General features: G+C 47.8%; 1 protein-coding gene across 8 annotated transcripts in view; it reads left to right on the top strand.

The window, feature by feature from the left end:
- The window catches only part of MTMR4 (myotubularin related protein 4), a 125,386-nt gene that overhangs the window by 72,788 nt on the left and 32,533 nt on the right, over positions 1 to 20,065 (top strand). For all 8 annotated transcript variants that reach the window (XM_065573086.1, XM_065573091.1, XM_065573087.1 and 5 more), the window contains 4 exons: positions 4,043 to 4,159; positions 4,985 to 5,067; positions 5,416 to 5,582; positions 10,388 to 10,484. In XM_065573086.1, the coding sequence (XP_065429158.1) occupies positions 4,043 to 4,159; positions 4,985 to 5,067; positions 5,416 to 5,582; positions 10,388 to 10,484 (464 nt within the window). The remainder of the gene's footprint in view (positions 1 to 4,042; positions 4,160 to 4,984; positions 5,068 to 5,415; positions 5,583 to 10,387; positions 10,485 to 20,065) is intronic.

The following is a 20,065-nucleotide window of genomic DNA, read 5'->3' as shown; positions in this document are numbered from 1 at the left end:
CCTGCCTGCCCTGCCCCCGCGCCGCTCCGGGAAGCTGACGGAACCTGGGGAAGGAGGGGCGCAGGGGTGTGTGTGGCTGTTGCTTCAGGCACCGCCCCCAGCAGCTCCCATTGGCCGGGAATGGGGAACCGCGGCCAATGGGAGCTGCTGGGGGCGGTGCCTGAAGCAACAGCCACACACACCCCTGCACCCCTCCTTCCCCAGGTTCTCTCGGCTTCCCGGAGTGGCACGGTGTGGGGGCAGGGCAGGCATGGAGCCTGCCCTGCCCCCAGTGCGCGTTGGGCCGGAGCCCACCCCCCGAACCCCTCCTACAGCTGAACCCCCTGCCGCACCCAGCACGCACCCCGACCCCTTGCTACACCCCTCCTGCACCCTGACCCCCTGACCCACCCCACACCCCAACTCCCTGCCCTGAGCCCCCGCCACACCCCACAGTTGGGGTGGGGATTTCAGGGAAGGGGTCAGAATGGGGGTGGGAAGAGGCGGGGCAGGGGCGGGGCCTCATGGAAGGGGTGGAGTGGGGACGGGGCCGAGGGCAGCGGGGTGGGAGGTGTCAGTAAATGCGGCCCTGGGTCCAATGTACTAGTCCTCATGTGGCCCTCGTGGTCATTTGAGTTTGAGACCCCTGCTCTAATCCAAATCCTGAACAGAACTGCATATAGCCGGGCACACTGCAACGATAGCTTTCTGCTGACGGACCTTACAGTTCAGCATCAAAGGAGTAATTCACGTGCACAAATTTGTACTATTCTCTTAAGTTAAAGTAGGATTCAAAGGGACACCATCAACTTGAGATCAAGTTGGCTTCAAACAATGAGTTAGAAATTGTGACAGTTGCTCCACCTGCTAGTTTGTTCCATGATTACCCCCTTCCAATTGTTATAACTTTACAAACCTATTGTTAAAAAGTTTCTTGCTGCTCATTTGCCATGTGAAAGAGCCACATGAACATGGGAAACAGCGACTGACTAGACAGAAAGTGCTGCCAAAAACTGGTGGTAAACTGCAAAAAGAGAATAGTTTTCCCCAGTCCCTGTCAGGTAAAATCTCTGGAATTGCATGAAACTCTTACGTACACAGATTTCAGGCAGAAGTGGTTTTTAAGTTGATGGTGCCCTTTAAGGTTGTTAGCCCTAGTTATTTATAAATGTTATCAGGCAATTAAAAAAATTAATCATGATTAATCGCACTGTTACACAATAATAGAATACCATTTATTTAAATATTTTTGGATGTTTTCTACATTTTCAAATATATTGATTTCAATTATAACACAGAATACCAAGTGTGCGGTGCTCACTTTATATTTATTTTTGATTACAAATATTTGCACTGTAAAAAACAAAAGAAATAGTATTTTTCAATTCACCTAACGCAAGTACTGTCGTGCAATCTATCATAAAAGTTAAACTTACAAATGTAGAATTATGTACAAAAAATAACTTCATTCAAAAGTAAAACAATGTAAAACTTCAGAGCCTGCAAGTCCACTCAGTCCTATTTCTTATTCAGCCAGTTGCTCAGACAAACAAGTTTATTTACATTTGCAGGAGATAATGCTGCCCTCTTTTGTTCACAATATCACCTGAAAGTGAGAACATGCGTTCTCATGGCACTGCTGTAGCATGCGTCCATGCTGATGACGGGTTCTGCTTGATAACAATCCAAAGCAGTGCTTACCGACGCATGTTCATTTTCATCATCTGAATCGGATGCAACCAGCAGAAGGTTGATTTTCTTTTTTGGTGATTCGGGTTCTGTAGTTTCTGCATTGGAGTGTTGCTCTTTTAAGACATTTGAAAGCATGCTCCACACCTCGTCCCTCTCAGATTTTGGACGGCACTTCAGATTCTTAAGCCTTGGGTTGAGTGCTGTAGCTATCTTTAGAAAGCTCACATTGGTACTTCCTTTGCGTTTTGTCAAATCCGCAGTGACCATCATCCAAGACTACTATAACACGAAATATATGGCAGAATGCGGGTAAAATAGAGCCAGAGACATACAATTCTCTCCCAAGGAGTTCAGTCACAAATTTAATTGATGCATTATTTTTTTAATGAGTGTCATTAGCATGGAAGCTTGTCCTCTGGAATGGTATCCAAAGCATGAAGTGGCATACCAATGTTTAGCATATCTGGCACATAAATACCTTGCAATGCTGGCTACAAAAGTCCCATGCGAACGCCTGTTCTCACTTCCTGGTGATGTTGTAAATAAGAAGAGGGCAGCATTATCTTCCGTAAATGTAAACAAACTTGTTTGTCTTAGTGATTGGCTGAACGAGAAGAAGGACTGTGTGGACTTGTAGGCTCTGAAGTTTTGCATCGTTTTGTTTTTGAATGCAGTTATGTAACAAAATAAAATCTATATTTGTAAGTTGCACTTTCACGATAAAGAAATTGCACTACAGTCCTTGTATGAGGTAAATTGAAAAATACTGTTTTTGTTTTATCATTTTTACAGTGCAAATATTTGTAATAAAAATATCAAGTGAGCACTGTACACTTCGTATTTTTGTTGTAATTGAAATCAATATATTTGAAAATGTAGAAAAACATCCAAAATATGTAATAAATTTCAATTCGTATTCTATTGTTTAACAATGTGATTAATTGGGATTAATTTTTTTAATTGCAGTTAATTTTTTTTAGTTAATCATGTGAGTTAACTGCGATTAATCGACGGCCCTGCAAATAACTTGAGAGGGGAGAAATCCTTAATGACTTAAAAAAATGTGGGGAGCCAGGAAATTCAGTGTTTAGGCAGCACTCATGTAGGCCACCAAAGTATATGAAATTAAACAGGAGAGAATATCTGTTTTAAAACACGGGAATTGGAGCTGATTAAAGTATTTGTAAGGAATAATTTAATCAAATCCTTGTGGGCACATTACAGCCTGTGATTTGAACACTATGGCTACTTGATATTTTTGTGAGATTTGCTCACCTAAATCACATGTTGTGATCGGATGTCCTAGCTTTATGAAGAGGAGCCTGCCTTAACAAAGCTTTGGGCTTTGAATCGCTGAGGAGGAGGGAGAAGGGAGAGCACAGCGGTGGCCAATTTTAGGTTATTCTGGATCTTTCCCTCCCCTCTTTTGCACAAGATGAACATTATATCTGGCTGTGTACATGGCCTCCAGGTTTTAAAATAGCTGGGTCACTTCCTGACTGAGGAGGAGAGAGAGAGAGGCCTAGTTTATGGCCTATCCATTAGTCTTGCACTTTCATTTCTATCGGCAGCCACAGAAGTGATTGTGTGGTTCGTGTACAGTCCTGTCTGCAGAGATTGTGGCCAGATCCCGTGTCTGGTTCCTCTAGTTGCTTGGGCTGTGGCCAGCGGGTCTCATGCTGCAGCTAATTGTTTGTTACATATACACGACGCTGCCGGACCATTCCATGGCATGGTGCTGTCTGGGGAGGTGATTCAATTTGGGCTACACAGACGCCTTGCTTCCTGTTCTGGGACACATGCAAAGTGCCTCCAAACAAGTGATTTCATTGAGATCCCTCCCCTTCCACCTGCTGCTTATGCTAGTGCTGTGTTTACTGTGAGAAAGCCAGTGACTTTAAATCCCTCTCCTTGCCACCCACTGACCTTGCTGCCAGTCTGCACAGGACAGGAGCACCAGTGCTTGTGGTACAAATAGCTCTCCCGGAAGCTGTATGAACACAAACCAGATGTTCCTGGAAAGGTGACTTTGAGGGCCCAAGCATTGCTGAGTCAAATTGCAGGTCAGTCTAGCAAACTTGCCTGTGAACACGCTTCCAATCCTCTCCGAGTTCTGTAGCGATGCTGTTCAGCACCACGTTCCACTGTGGGCCCCACGTTTCACACAGGAGAGCTTTGGGAGGTGAATTCATGGGGGGCGGTGCACTGTGCCCTGCTGCCTGCACTCAGGTTCCACTGAGATCACTGTGTCCTACAGATTTCATGTGGAAATAGCCTGGAGAAGGCACTAGCAGAGCTGGCTCCCCGTTGCACAAGGAGTTGTGGGTGTGTTTGTCTGACAGCTGCTCTGACTGTCTCTCCTCCCTTGCAGGTCCCATTCACTGTGCTGCAGGGTGAGGGTGTGGAGTATTTGGGCCATGCTAATGATGCCGTGATCGCCATCTCCAACTACCGGCTTCATATCAAATTGAAAGACTCTGTGATCAACGTAAGTGCAGCTCTGTCTGTCACTGGTTTGTTACTCACAACCGAGGCCTCTGGCTTTCTTAGGCTGCTGCAGTATTCTGTGGCTGCAGAAACCACTTTCAGGTCTCTCCTCATCCTCCATGAAATTAGGTCTTGGAGTCATTGCAGTAGGTGGCCACTTGCCCTGTGATGCAGAAGCTGCATCTCTAAAGAGGCACGCAGCCTGACATACTCCAGTGCCATTAGCAAGTCACAGAAATGCTGTCCCTCCCCTTCATGGGGTGAAGACCTTTGTGTTGGCATGTGGGTGATGGTCAGACTTCTCCCTTGCCATTCTCCTTTCTTGCAGGCTCTAATCCCCCCAGCAGTTGGGTTTAAGACCAGTGAAAAATGTTCTTGCAGACCAGACTAGACATGATTCTTCTTCTATTGAGGCCAGGGGTGTGGTGCCAGGACCTATGGCCCACGCTGCTGTAGTTTGAGGCCTCGTCCCACAGTGCCTTACTCTCAAGTTTCTTCAGTCCCCTGTTTTCCTGCTGCCCTTGTCTCTTCTGCATCTGTGATCCCCTTTTGCCCGCTAGGCCGTATCCAGTGGTTCCAGGCACCCCTGTTGTTCTGCCCTCCCTAGTCTGTTCCTCCCTGACAATGAGAGAGGAGGACAGGGTGGGGATTGAGGGGGAGACTAAATTGTGCATCATGAAGCTATGTAAATGGGGGATTCTCTTTGCTGCTCAGAGGCTCAGAGAGCCTTGACTGGGATGCACAATGAGAGAGTGTCAGGCTGGGGTCCCTGCTGGTGTGGGACATCCCATGCTGTCAAGTGACTCTCTGCGTTTTTCTGTTTCAGGTGCCTTTGAGGATGATGGAAAGCGTGGAGAGTCGGGACATGTTCCAGCTTCATATCATCTGCAAGGACTCCAAAGTGGTCAGGTAGCTGCATAGTTCCCTCCTATTGCCACAGTGTAAAATTTCTCCAGCCACGGGGGTGGCCAGCAGACCTTGGGGAATCCCTGCCCTAGTCTGTGCTGCTGAGTCAAGCCCTGCCATCCTGGAGGGTGCTCTCAGGTGTGTGTGTGCACGTGTGTGTGCGCGTGCGTGTATGTATGCACGCGTGCACGTGTCCATCCGTCCATCCCAGCCTTCTGATGGGAAGCTCAGAGCCCCTTGGTCCTCCCAAGGCGGTTGGATCTCCCTCTCCTCCCCTGGTTGAACTGCAAGGCCGTGGAATGCCCTGTCCATCCATCCTGACTGGCCCTACTGAATCTATGTGTCCTGCAGGTGCCATTTCTCCACCTTTAAGCAATGCCAGGAATGGCTGAAGAGGCTGAGCCGAGCCATTGCCCGCCCTGCAAAGCCTGAAGATCTGTTTGCATTCGCCTACCATGCTTGGTGCTTGGGGGTCTGTGCCGATGAGGAGGATCAGCACGCACATCTGTGCCACCCAGGTGAGCCAACCAGTCCCTTTCTCGGTGCAGCCCTCATGGTGTGTCCAGGAGGAGGGAAACCACACACCCAGATTATGCTGTGTTTTTGTGTTCTGCTGCAGCCACCTCCCAAATCCCTCTGGAGGGTCCTGTTAAGTCCTTTGCTACACAAAGAGTAGCTATAGCCAGGTGTGCTTTGTCCGTCTTCCTCTGGCTAGGAGGTGGCATTATCTTCTGGTGGATTGCTGTGTCCAGACCTCACCTGGAGATCCAGTGCTGCACCTGGCCATCCCCTGGAAGCTTTAGCTGGTGCACCACTTGCCTAGCAGCATGTCACTCAGGAAACCTCAAGGGCACACACTTCAGGTTCCTGGCTCCCAGCCATCACCTCTTTTGGGCTGAGACCCCTGTCTCATTCCTTACTGACTGGGGGATTTTTAAGGCTGCACAGTTTCCCCTCCCTCCCCCCCCAGTGAACGAGACTGTCTAATAGGCCAGCCTCTGTGCTTTGCTTTCTCTCCTAGGGCTGTGACCTGTGTATTGCCCACAGTTATAAGTTACCACCCAGCTCTTTATAAACAAGCACATTTATTCTTAAGGCAAAGGCATTTCAGAGAAAACATTTAAGCCATAGAAGAACCTACACACATGCTAAAAATCTTACCAGAGATCACCCCAACTTCAACCTTGGGTTCTGACAGAGGATGAGTAGATCTTGTCTCTGGACTTAAATGTTCATGGCTTTCTTGAAAGGTTGTGTGTCATTAATAATTCTGTTTGCATCTCCTCTCCCAAAAGTGCTCAGGCCATTGAGCAACAAGTACAGCAGGGTAAATAAACCTGAATTCCTGCCCTCTCACAGACAGACACATGCAGCACCCACCAGTGGGGGATAAAGCCCTCTTTCTGGCTTGTGCCTCCTGTTCCAGGACTTTCGGTTGTTGGAGGCACCTGAGCTGACAGTCCCAGATCTAGGCTGAGGATAGGATGTTCTCAGTGCCAGACCCTCAATTGTAGAATATGCCTCCCCAATTGATCCGGCCTCAGGGGGCTGATTAGAGGAGTTCGGGGCCTGGAGGAATTGCAGTATTAATTTAGATGGAATAAATGGGCCCAAAGAGTGAAAGGTTTTACCATGACCCTAAGGGTATGTCTACACTATGGAATTAGGTTGGTTTAATAGAAGTCGATTTTTTAGAAATTGATTTGATACAGTCGATTATGTGTGTCCCCACTAAGCGCATTAAGTCGGTGGTGTGCGTCCACAGTACCGAGGCTAGCGGGTCGACTTTCGGCGTTGCACTATCCTACAGTTCCCGCAGTCTCCGCCGCCCATTGGAATTCTGGATTGAGCTCCCAATGCCTGATGGGGCAAAAAATTGTCGTGGGTGGTTCTGGGTACATGTTGTCAGGCCTCCCTCCCTCCGTGAAAGCAATGCAATGCAAAAAATTGTTTCTCCTGGTTACCCGTGCAGACAACATACCACCGCAAACATGGAGCCCGCTCAGCTCACTGTCACATATGTCTCCTGAGTGTTACTGGCAGACGCGGTACTGCAGTGCTACACAGCAGCATCCGCTTGCCTTGCCTTGTGGATGGCAGATGGTACAATACGGCTGCTAGCGGTCGTCGTCATCCCGTGGGTGCTCCTGGCTGACCTCAGTGAGGTCGGTCGGGGGCGCCTGGACAAAAATGGGAATGACTCCAGGTCATTCTCTTCTTTAAGTTTCGTCTAATGGAGATTCAGTCCTGCCTGGAATATCATGCCAGCTGGAGGCTTCTGCCTCAGGCTGCTCTCCCAGTCGGCAGCACCACACGGTCACACTTACCCCAGCCTACCCCTTGCTCCCGTAGCTCATGAAGCCTGGACAGCAGTAAGGAGCAGTTCAACTATAGGCTGAGCAAGTGCAGAATGGTGATAGAATGTGCCTTTGGACGTTTAAAAGCTCGCTGGCACAGTTTACTGACTCGGTTAGACCTCAGCGAAAGCAATATTCCCATCGTTATTACTGCTTGCTGTGTGCTCCACAATATCTGTGAGAGTAAGGGGGAGATGTTTATGGCGTGGTGGGAGGTTGAGGCAAATCGCCTGGCCGCTGATTACGCGCAGCCAGACACCAGGGCGGTTAGAAGAGCACAGCAGGGCACGCTGTACATCAGAGAAGCTTTGAAAACCAGTTTCATGACTGGCCAGGCTACAGTGTGAAATTTCTGTTTGTTTCTCCTTCATGAAAACCCGCCCCCTTGATTCACTCTACTTCCCTGTAAGCCAACCGCCCTCCCCTCCCCCTTTGATCTCCACTTGCAGAGGCAACAAAGTCATTGTTGTTTCAAATTCATGCATTCTTTATTAATTCGTCACACAAATGGGAGGATAACTGCCAAAGTAGCCTGGGAGGGGTGGGGGAGGAGGGAAGCACAGGGGTGGGATAGTTGTAGGGGAAACCCCTAGAATGGCATGCTGCTCATCATAAAAGCGGCATATCTGGGGCTCTGTCCCGGAGCGGCCGTTTGCCTCTCTTGTTCTTTGGTAGGCTTCACGCGGCATTGCTGCGGGTCCCTGTTATAGCCTCTGTCCTTCATGCCCTTGGAGATTTTTTCAAATATTCCGGCATTTTGTCTTTTGGAACGGAGTTCGGATAGCACGGATTCGTCTCCCCATGCTGGAGCTCTTTTGCGATTCTGAGACTCCACGGTCACCTGTGCTAATGAGCTCTGCATGGTCACCTGTGCTGATCAGCTCGCTACGCTGGCCAAGCAGGAAATGAAATTCAAAAGTTCTCGGGGCTTTTCCTGTTTACCTGGCCAGTGCATCTGAGTTGAGAGTGCGTCCAGAGTCGTCACAATGGAACACTCTGGGATAGCTCCCGGAGGCCAATACCGTCAAATTGCGTCTACACTACCCCCAAATTCGACCCAGCAGGGTCGACTTCAGTGCTAATCCCCTTGTTGGGGAGGAGTACAGAAATCGATTTTAAGAGCCCTTTAAGTCGACAAAAATGGCTTCATTGTGTGGACGGGTTCAGGGTTAAATCGATCTAACGCTGCTAAATTCGCCCTAAACTTGTAGTGTAGACCAGGGCTATTACTTCCAACATTAAACAGATTAAATAAGGAAATTCATGCTGAAGTTTAGAGATTTATTAGTTAGAATACACAAGAGAAAAAGAGGTCAAACAATTTGTATAGCACTTTAAAACAGCAGTTGAATTATATGATATGATAAACGTAACCAAAACCTATCAAAATCCCTTTAAAATCGATGTATGAGGTGGTCTCTTATTTTGTGGGACAACTTTTCTTGGTAGCAAGGAAAGAGTTTTGTTGCTCAGCTCTAAGATATGAAGGATGGTCGCTTTTCCTGCTTTTAACAGACAGATACAAAGGGGAGAAGAGAGAGTATACTAACGGTGGGGGAAATATATTTTTTGTTAACGTTTTCGGGACTTCAGGTGTCAGGTCAGTTGCAGACAGATGCTGTGGGTTGGTAGATCAGCCACTGCAGTAGTTGCACTGAGCTCTGGCTTATCTTCCGTCTGAGATATCGTCTGGCTGGTCCCTCTCCTTTAACAGTCTCTCTCAGCCAGGGCAAAGCTGGATGGGCTGTCTTGTCTCGTTGTGCTGACCTCAGGATCAGATGAAAAGCCAAGAGAGACAGGGAGATAGGACAGGAGGAAAAATAGCCGGGCAGAAAGGAACACCCACAAGGGAAGGGGAGACAGCATGATTTCACATGTCTCCGGCTGGTGTCTTGCTGGTGTGGCACTGTTGACCGGGTGTCCCTGCTGATGTTCTGAGGTCTGAGCTGCATGATGATCATTAGACCTTTGGGGTCCATGGGCGAAGGACAGAGTCCCACAAGTGGAGTGGAGTCCTGACCGGCATTCCCCCTCCTCCAGAAATCCCTCCATCAGGCTGCATGTCCTAGCCCCCAAAGTGGGCTGTTGGTTGGAATAGTCCATCTTCTCATTATTCTGTTTGCCATTTAGGCCTAACTTCCGATTTGCCAACTTTGGTTCATTAACATCCAGTCCCTCACTTTTTTGTTTACCAGGTTTTCATAGATTCCAACCCAGAAGGGACCATTGTGATCTAGTATCACCTCCTGTGTAATGCAGGCCAGAGAACTTCCCCATAATAATTCCCTAAGCACATCTTCTAGAAAAACATCCAATCTAGATTGAAAAATGGTCAGTGATGGAGAATCCACCATGACCCTTGGTAAACAACAGAACAAGGAGCAATGGTCTCAAGTTGCAGTGGGGGAGGTTTAGGTTGGATATTAGGAAAAACTTTTTCACTAGGAGGGTGGCGAAGCACTGGAATGGGTTCCCTAGGGAGGTAGGTGGTGGAATCTCCTTCCTTAGAGGTTTTTAAGGTCATGATGATTTAGTTGGGGATTGGTCCTGCTTTGAGCAGGGGGTTGGATTAGATACCTTCTGAGGTCCCTTCCAACCCTGATATTCTATGATAAATTGTTCCAAATGGTTAATTATTATCTCATGCTAAAAATGTACACCTTATTTCCAGTCTGAATTTGTCTACTTTCAACTTCCAGCCATTGGATCATGTTATACTAGTCTGCTAGATTGAGGAGCTCATTATCAGATATTTGTTCCCCATGTGTAGGTATTTATAGACTGTAATCAAGTCACCCCTTAACCTGAGCAAGTGATTGTGACATTTGGAAAAGCACCGATCCCACAGTGTTCAGACACCCTCTGGCCTCTTGCTCAGCCAGTCCTGTCATGCTGCAGCTGTCAGGTTTAGGTTTCCCTGGGCTGTGTCCAGTGCCCGTAACTGTGCTGTGCCTATGCTGTTCCAGGAGACCACGTGAAATACCGGTTTGAGATGGAAGTTGTGAGGATGGACTTCGACTTGCAGAATGTCTGGAGAGTTTCTGACATCAACAGCAATTACAAGTGAGTAACATACCAGCCAGACCCCACCCTTCACCCCATATAACTCCCTGGCGGGGCAGTGTACCAGCCAGGCATCTCCTCACCCTGGCCAATAACCCACAGTGTACCAGCCATATGTCACTCTTCACCCTGGGTTATGGAACTGGAGCAGCATTGCACCTAAGCTAACAGGGGTAGCGTAACAGGTTTCAGAGTGGTAACCGTGTTAGTCTGTAGCAGCAAAAAGAACGAGGAGTCCTCGTTAGTCTCTAAGGTGCAACAAGTACTTCTGGTAGCGTAAGTTGCAACAAATGCTGATGTATCCAGTTTAAAAGGTGGTAGGCATGCTTCTTCCATTAAAGCCTTTTGGAATATTGCAAAGCTGTTTCTGTTTGAGAATTCCCCATCCATACTGCTCCTTTTCTGATCAGTTGTTGGCTCTGAAGTGTTCAGATCATTTGAAATAAAAACGTCCCAGGTTCCCATAAAAGAATGCACAACTCTCCTGCATTCTTTAGTCTCATTTTCTGTGTCTCATAGTTTCTTTGTACTGCCCCATCAGTCTGTCTGTATCCATCTGGTGTCTCTTGTCTTGTGCTTAGATTGTCCCCTTTTGGGGGCAGGGATTGTGTGATGGGTTGCTCCCCCTTCTGGGGTGCCACCTGATGTTCTGGGGTACCACTGAACCCGCCTGTTCCTCCAACGTGGGTTCCCTTACCCTGTCCTGCTGAGCCAGTCCCTCGAGCCTCCTCCAGCACACACAGGTGGGGACCCACCCAGCCGCAGAGAGACACAGACACTGAGATCAGCTCTGCCTGGGAAGGCTTCAGCTACAGAGTTGCCCAGCACTCAAGTGCACACCCCCTCTGGGGTGCAAACCCAAAATTGTATCATCTTGCGCTGCACAGAGATCTGTACAGCGTAAGCTCATGAAATCCGCCCCCTCCCACAATGTGGAGAGAGAGATGCACAGCTTTTTAACTCCCCTCCCCTCCCCCCGTGTTATGAATTCCACAAACTGGATTTAAAACAAAAACAAGTGTATTAAGTACAAGAGGTAGATTTTTTGATAGCGAACAGATCAAAGCAGATTACCTTAGTAAGTAAACAAAAACTGCAAAATGAGCGTAACACACTAGATAGGTAGGATACAAATTAGCAGATTCTCACCCTGAGTGATAAACAGCCTGGCAGACTCTTAAGGCACAAGTTGCCTTGGCTTTCCCAGGTTTTCATACACAGGCTAAAGATCTTTCTAGCCTGGGACCATCACTTCCCACAGTTCAGTCCTTGCCCCGCAGGTGTTTCTAGGTATGTTGTTATAGGCAGAGTGAAGTTCCCCATAATGTCATTTTCCCCCTTTTCTATCTTCTCCCCACTTGCTGCAAAGCTCTTTTGCTGTGACCTGGGTCAAACAGTTCCCATTGAGTAGGGCTATCTCTGAAAGGTTCCTGTTGTACGCAGTTCCTGGGGTAATCCTTGTGCTTGTGTGCATTTCCTCAATAAGCCGTTAACATTGTTTGGCCTTTTTACTGTTGTACCTGAAAGACTGCCTGTGGGTGTTTTCAGTCTCAGGACATGGTTCAGTAACACATACGTAGCCAAAATTCTTAACTTCACATACGACGATAGCACACACAATCCAGCAAGATATTACTGTCTAGCAGATCAAGACTCAGAATGACACCTCACAAGCCATACTTTCTATAAGACATATCCTAGTTAAATGACAGTGGTGAATATTGGCGTATCAGGGTCATAGGTGCTGGAACTAGGGCTGTGGGGGGTGCTGCCACACCCCCTGGCTTGAAGTGGTTTCCATTATATGCAGGGTTTACAGTTTGGTTCAAAGGCTCTCAGCACCCCTGGTCAGGGTGTAGAAGATTGTCTTTTTGTTCTGTATTTGTACAGTGCCTAGCAGAATAGGATCCGGTCCATGGCTAGGGCTCTGGGGTGCTCCGCAAATACAAATAATAAATAACAATAATAATAGTCTTGGAGCTTTAAGAAGAACTTCTACTTTCTTTGTGCCAGGCGTACTGCCATCTGCTGCAACTGATAGCTGTATTTCATTAAGCCCAAAACAACATGTATTTCTAGGGAGGCAAAGTCCCCTTTCTTGAAATCAAACACACACTTCACTCCATCTTTTCTCCAGCTGTTTCTCATTGTCAGTAAAGATTTCCTCATCATCCATGTACCAAACCGCTTGAGGTAAATGACCCAATACTGAATCCATCCTTTTGGTAAGCCTAGAGCCCTTGGAACCACCACAGTGCAGCTTTTTGAATTCAGGGGATAATGCCAGAAATCTTTCTTAGCATCGAGTTTGGCAAAAACTTTTGCGACTATTAATCCACTCTAGGTACAGGGTGAGGGCACTCCACTCACACCATTATTTACTTCTCAGTAATTTTGTCAGCCAGCATCTTAGCCAGCCCCTGGTTCATAACTTGTGTCCTGGATATGGACCATGCCATAGCTTTTGGACTACTGGTGTGACTTTGTCATCTGCTGTCACCATGACTTTGCCCAAGACCTTTGAATTAGATTAGTGCAGGAATACAATTTCTATAGCGTCATTCTCTGGAATTTACTATTTGTTTCACCCATCTCCTCACTGGTGCATGTATAAATCAGGGCTTTGGTGCTCCCTTCTGTCACAATTACTGTTCTAAAAGACTCGCTCCCCCCCCCCCCGCCCCCCCCCCTCCCCCCCCCCCCCCCCCCCCCGTGAGCACACCCCTCAGGTCTGAGGCCATCACCTCTCTAGGGTGGAATCGCAAGTCTCCTGCTCTCAGCACTGGCACTAACTTTGATCACCTCACAGGCCTGACTTGGGTTCAGTACCTGCAGTTCTGTTCCCTCCGGGAGCAATGGCAGGATACACACTGACCAGACGGCCTCCTTAAAGCCAAGTATCGTTTATTTAGAACCAAAGCATTTCAGCAAAAAGAGGTCTTAAAATGACAAGCAGTGTGTGTGCATGTCTAGCTTACAGGGGTCTATCCCTCTTCCCCATGGGATCCTGGTCGGTCTAAGCTTCTTATAGACACCCCAACACTAGACCTGGTTGGGAATTTTACCACAAAATGTTTTTATTGGAAAATGTCAGTTCTTTAGGCCCTACATTTCAAAGTTTGATTTTTGTTTTAAATTCCAACCTATATGCTACTATAAATGCAAATGGGTATCTATTGGAAAAAAGCTTCCTTTTAGAGGCATTTGCCAGGGAAGCCAACTATCACCTCTTCTTTTGGACATAGTAATGGGGTCATTTGTTCAGTCGGTCAGAAATAATCCTAATATAAATGGAATTACAGTAGGAAACAGAGAACACAAATTAGGCTTATATGTGGACAACATCGTGGCATTTGTTACGAATCCAGCTCACACACTACTAGAATTGCAAAAAGGAATCTTAAAATTTGGTGAAGAGTCAGAATTTAAAATAAACGCCACACGTCAGGATGTAGGTGTGAGCTCAGATCTACTGAAAGAAATAAAAGCTAAATATAAATGGGTACGACTTCAATAAGATGCCTGGGAATACACATTTCTAAAAGATGGTAAGATTTATGTAATATTAATTATAGTCCTTTCGTTAAGAAAATCAAAATATCTGGAAATTGGTCAAAATATGAAATTTCATGTTAGACAAAATTGTAACAGCTAAATGAATGTCTTGCACTGAATTAACTTCCTTTTCCAAACACTTCCCATTTGAGTTCCAGGAAGCCTCATAGGTCATTGGCAATTTATGATAAATAAATTCATTTGGGAAAATAAGAAATCCAGAGTTAAGCAACCTGCTTTACAAAGGCCATGGCAAAATGGAGGCTTGGCTTGGCTTTAGCAAACATCAAGCACTATTACCAAGCTAGTCAGATCAAAAACCCGATGCACTGGATAACACCAAACCCTAATAAGCACTGGGTAGAGATAGAACAAGTTTCTTGTTGTGCAGCCAAACTCCACGGGATCCCCTGGATAAAGAAAACCTGTAGGTCAAAACCAACATATAACAACTCTTTTTTTGTCTTTTTTTTTTATGACAGCAACAGTAGAAACTTTGGATACTTTATTTAGAAAGCAGAACCCATACCCATCACATCCAGTGTCCATAGTAGATAATATAGAATTTAACCCCAATAATAGCCTGGAAAGTTTTGACATTTGGGAACTTACAGGTATATCAAAATTCAGCCAACTGTTCAGAGACAATACGTTTAGATCACTTGATGAAATAAAGCAACTCTCAAAAGACCCCAAAATTGCAGTATATCAGTAACTACAACTGAGATTTTTCAGTCCATCCCCACAAAAAAGGAAACCTATGCAGAAAATTGACAGAAATTGAAAAAGTACTCACTACATCCATGAAACATAAATGCTTACTTTCCACTACAAAATAATTTCTAACTTGTGTGGAGGAAATAACTACATTTCATGAGAAGATGGAAAGTTGAAGTAGGCATAGGTACAAAAATTGAGGAATGGGAGAACATATGAAACGGGAGGATTTCTCTATGTATGGTGGATGTGCTCCAAAATTAAGACCTTTTGGAAAGCCATTGGAGGCTCCATAAGGGAGATAACAGGGTGTCAGCTGTCATATAACCCCCTTAGTATTCGTATTCAATTGTCCTGAAAACTCTGTCTTATAAAAGCCATAAAGAACTGATCATTCTTTTGTAGTTGCTGCTGGAATTACCATAGCAAGGTGATAGAAGAGGAGCGATTCTCTTAAAACTATTGGCTGGTATAAAAATGTGTGGGAAATTCTGGTACTAGAAAAGCTAACTGATTAAGTCAAAGTTCTGCAGGGGAGAAGACAAAAAGATAAGGACTAAGAAGGATGGTGGAATTTTTTGGAGTTTGCTGGAAGAGGGTCATTATTGGCCACCAAACCGGGACTTTGAGAGCTTCTGTTTGAATACTGAGAAAGAGAGAAACCCCTTCAGCAACAGTCACAATTAAACTTAGAATTAAGATATTAAAATCAGGAAAATAGATAGGAGGCAATAGGAACAAAGCTAAATATTGTGTAAAAGTTTTGATAGGACAACTAACAAGTTACGCATCTAAATGTAAGAAAAACGGAAGTTTGGATCTAAACATGAGATAATGAAAGACTTTAACCAACATGATCAACTGACAAGACAGAAGAGGAAGACAGAATAGAAAAGCATCAGTCACAATATGTGATCAATACCATAAAGGAGAAGAAGGTGACTGGTAGCAGGTCTCATCAGTACAGCTTCAGGGACTTCCCGGAGGACAGTTTATAACTGTGTGTTTGTGTTTATACTAAGCTTATTGCTGTTTAAGGTGTACAGCAAGTTTAATATGATCTGTTATAAAAGAATGGATCTGTTAATAAATACAGTGTTAAAAAGGGAAAATGTCAGTCAATCAGAACAACCTCTGTTATGGGAATGGGGAGGGAGGGCGGGCGAGCGAGTGCCCAGAATAACAAGCGGCCGGTTGTCAGGACAGTCCCCTGGGTTGGAGTCTCCCGCGTTCCAGGTGAGTGCCCTGACTGCTGGGCTACTGGCTATTCTGGGCTCTCTCTCTCCTTCGAAAGGGAGAAATCTTGAACTCTCAGAAAGTTTCATGGGATGGGAAAACTGTTTCCCTCCCAGCTCTAGCTAAGACCTACTAGACTCTTGTTGGCATAATCTGTTCTGCTAACTCACAAACGAGTTCCCTCTTGCTCTTTCAGGGAGTGTCTTTAAATGCTGCTCAGTCTTTTGATCACTGCTTTCAAAGGAATCAAGTTACTTTTAAACTGTTCATAGCCTTTGATCTGTTCGCTCCCAGCACTGGCAAAACTAGGCTTGCAAATTGTTGGAGGCAGGATGTAGGTTCCTTGAAGCTAGTAACTCTGCCCTTTGTCTTTCAAGAGCAGGGGTGGGCAAACTACGGCCCACGGGCCAGATCCGGCCCGCCAGCCATTTTAATCCGGCCCTCGAGTTCCCGCTGGGGAGCGGGGTCTGGGGCTTGCCCCGCTCCGGTGCTCCAGCCGGTGAGCAGGGTTGGGACCACTCCACGTGGCTCCCGGAAGCAGTTGCATGGCCCCACTCTGGCCCTCCAGCTGGGGAGAAGGGTCAGGGGCCACTCCACACGGCTCCTGGAAGCAGCGGCATGGCCCCCTTCCAGCACTCCAGCCGGGGAGCAGGGTTGGGGGGCGCGCCACACGGCTCCCAGAAGCAGTGGCATGGCCCCCCCTCCGGCTCCTACGCATAGGGGCAGCCAGGGACCTCTGCTCTGCATGCTGCCCCTGTCCCAAGTGCCGCCCCTGCAGCTCCCATTGGCCAGGAACCGCAGCCAGTGGGAGCTGCAGGGGCAGCACCTGCGGATGGGGCAGTGCGCAGAGCCGCCTGGCCGCACTTCCACGTAGGAGCTGGAGAAGGAACGTGCTGCTGCTTCCAGGAGCCGCTTGAGGTAAGCACTGCCTGGAGCCTGCACCCCGAGCCTCTCCCCATGCCCCAACCCCCTGCCCCAGACCTGATCCCCCTCTCGTCCTCTGAACCCCTTGGTCCCACCCTCCTACACCCCAAACTCATCATCTGCACCCCCAGCCGGAGCCCTCACTCCTGCATCCAGCTCCCCGTCCCAGCCCGGAGCCCTTCCACACCCTGAACTTGTTTCTGGCCCTACCCTGGAGTCCGCACCCCCAACGAGAGCCCAACCCCAATTTTGTGAGCATTCATGGCCCACCATCCAATTTCTGTTCCCAGATGTGGCCCTCCGGCCAAAAAGTTTGCCCACCCTCTTCTAGAGTGTACTGGGATGTTCTTGTCTGGGAGCCCCTATTCAGTTGAAGCCATAGAGGGGTATAATAAACATTCCACTAACTGAATATAGTTATAACAGTCTATCTCATTAACTAGGTCACAAAGTATTCATAAAATTATTGTATAGCAGCTCCATGTCTACCACGCCCTTCAATCTCCTGCATATATCATCCCACTCACTATAGGTTTTCAAGATAATCTGTGCTCTGAATTATCCCACACGCTGAATTGGTGTTGTCTGAATATAGGCAAAACTTACTTCTTACTTAATACTCTGGTGTTTTATATAAAAATAGCATCTTTAACAAGACAAAACGAATAAAGTTTCTTCTTTGAGTAGATGCAGCCATGCATTCCACTTCGGTGTGTGCCCAGCGCATGGAGCCAGAGCATTTTGCCTAGCAGTACCCGTAGAAGAGTGGTGCTCGTGCCTTGCAGCCTTAGCTCCTCCTCTGGCTATATGGGGCAGTGACGTGCTGACCCCACTTCGTTCCTTCTTACTGCCTGTGCCTGGAGTTGGAGCTCTGTGTGGTTTTAACCTCATAGTCTCTCTATTTCTTAGTGACTTTTCCAGTTGTATATGGTTAATTAATACCCCAAGTATAGTGTGTGTTAGATTTAGGGTTAGATTTTGTTTAAGTATTTCCCTGGTGATACCCTCACCAGGGTTTAAGCGTTGTCCATTGTGTGGGGGAGTGATCCCCCACTACGATCTCCACACATGGTGCTTGCTGGGCTCAGGCAAAGCCCACGGCAAGGAATGTGTTCGATTTCCAAATCTTTCACGAAACAGACTCAAGTGACAAGAGGTCTTTGTCTGAAGCAGCATGTGCTTGAACAGGCCAGGCGGCCTGCTTCTGCACTGAGGCCTATGCTGGGTTCTGAGTGTCCAGCTGCTTTGAGTCCTGGAGCTGGCGCCTCTGAAGAGACAGAGGAGCTGCTCTCAATCAAGTGTACCGAGGCATAAAACCAAGCGAGGTAGCTCCAGGTCCTGGGGGACTCGTCTGCCTACTCCAGAAGGAGCACAGACCAGCACAGTGTGAATGCTGGCATGTAGGATGGAGCAGGTCCCATCAAGCGCTCCCAGGTACTGCACAGGGAGGTCAGAGACCCCATACCGTCGATTCTGGTTCAGGCCCCGGGGTGTCTGTTGACTCCGGTACCAATGAGGGTGTTGCTGGCACTAGCTGTTTCCGTGCTGGCAGCATATCTGGCAGCAACGGGCCTCCTCTGCCCTTTCCCGATCTCTCCCTTGGTCCAGGACTTTGCCAGGGCTGCGTTGTTTATATCCCTGTTGGGTGGGCAGGCCCCAACCCTATGGGTCTGTCAGCACCACACCCTGATGCTTCCCTTTCACAATCAGTGGAAGGGGAGCTAGGGCTGGGCTCGGCACAGGAGGTGTCCTTGGCACCAGGAGCTTCTTCAGCACCCCTGCTGTCAGGGCCGCCAATGTAACCATGGTGGCATTCACTGCCCTCCACTTCGGAGCCATTAGTCATCTTGGTACTGAGGCTGACTTTGGGGTCGACATCTCTTCCGGCACTGGAAACATCGGAGGTGTACTTGGTGCTGGCAGTACCGTTCCCACTGTTGGCGTCATTTCCCTCTTCATTCTGGGCTATGGATGAGTCAGATCGGTTGCTTGCACCCTCTGGACTGGCTCCACCTTTATCCCCTAAAGCCCGGGACTTCTCAGTGTCCAGGTCAAGATCTTCCCCTCTCATTCTCCATCACCTGACCCGCATTGGGGGGCATTCATGGAGCACTATGGGTACCAGGATTGGTGCTTATCTTGCAGTCAGGACCAGGGCTCCTGGCCTGGTGCCTACTGGCCACCAGAGCCCTCTCTATACCCGTGGCCTCCAGGGGATCTGTGAGTTGCTCCATAGTTGCAGAGGTCTCACTCCTCATCTCGCTGTAAGGCGAGACCATCGAGCAGGCCTGTGGCTGTGACCGTCGATCCCCCGCAGGCCCAGGCACCAGTGAATCTTCCACTTACAGAGTCTCCAGAGTTGTCCCACCCAGATCCATCAGTCTTGGAGAAGGATCCAGCTCTGGCATAGTTAACTGCTTCGTCTTCATCCCTGGATGATTCTGTGGTGCCTGGCCCTTCCTCTCCTTCGGTACTGGAAGATTTCCAGGCATACCAGGACCTTTTGCAGTGCGTGGCTGCTTCAAGCAGAATTCCTGCAGGAGAATACCCATAAGTTGTTGGATATTCTGCAGCTGCCTTCCTCAGGAGAGTTGCCCTGACTATTAACGATGTGCTCCTAGAGCCTGCTAAGGTTCTCTGTAGCACGCCAGCTTTGGAGAAAGCACATGGAGAAACACTACATTGTTCTGTTGCAGGGATTTGAGATTTTTACTCACATCCAGTTCCAAACTAACTGGTCATAGCCACAATAGAGCCTGGCAGGGCAGATTTAAGTCCGCTCTGAAGGATAAGGACTCTAAATGGCTGGACTTGATGGGTAGGAAGACTTACATCTGCTCTTCCTTTCAGATGCGCATTGCTAACCAGCAGGGATTGTGAATTGGACAGCTGTGTTGGAGTTTGTGGACCCGCTGCCCAAAGCCTCGAGGGAGGAATTTCAGTCATTTATCACCAAAGGCTGCTTGGTGGCTAAGACATTGTTGCAGTCTGTGATGGGCGTTCCGGGGTGCAACCTGGAACCGCGGTAGCGCTGAGCCCTCTGGCATACCAGTCTGGGCCCCCTCTCACACTGTGGGGCTGTGACAAGCTGCAAACCTCTCCTGGTCCTGCAGTCACACAAACATTTACACAGGCAGGGACACACCCAG

The sequence above is a fragment of the Chrysemys picta genome, chromosome 19 (genome assembly GCF_011386835.1).
Source record: "Chrysemys picta bellii isolate R12L10 chromosome 19, ASM1138683v2, whole genome shotgun sequence".
Lineage (NCBI taxonomy): Eukaryota > Metazoa > Chordata > Testudines > Emydidae > Chrysemys > Chrysemys picta.
This window is presented reverse-complemented; position numbering and strand designations above follow the sequence as displayed.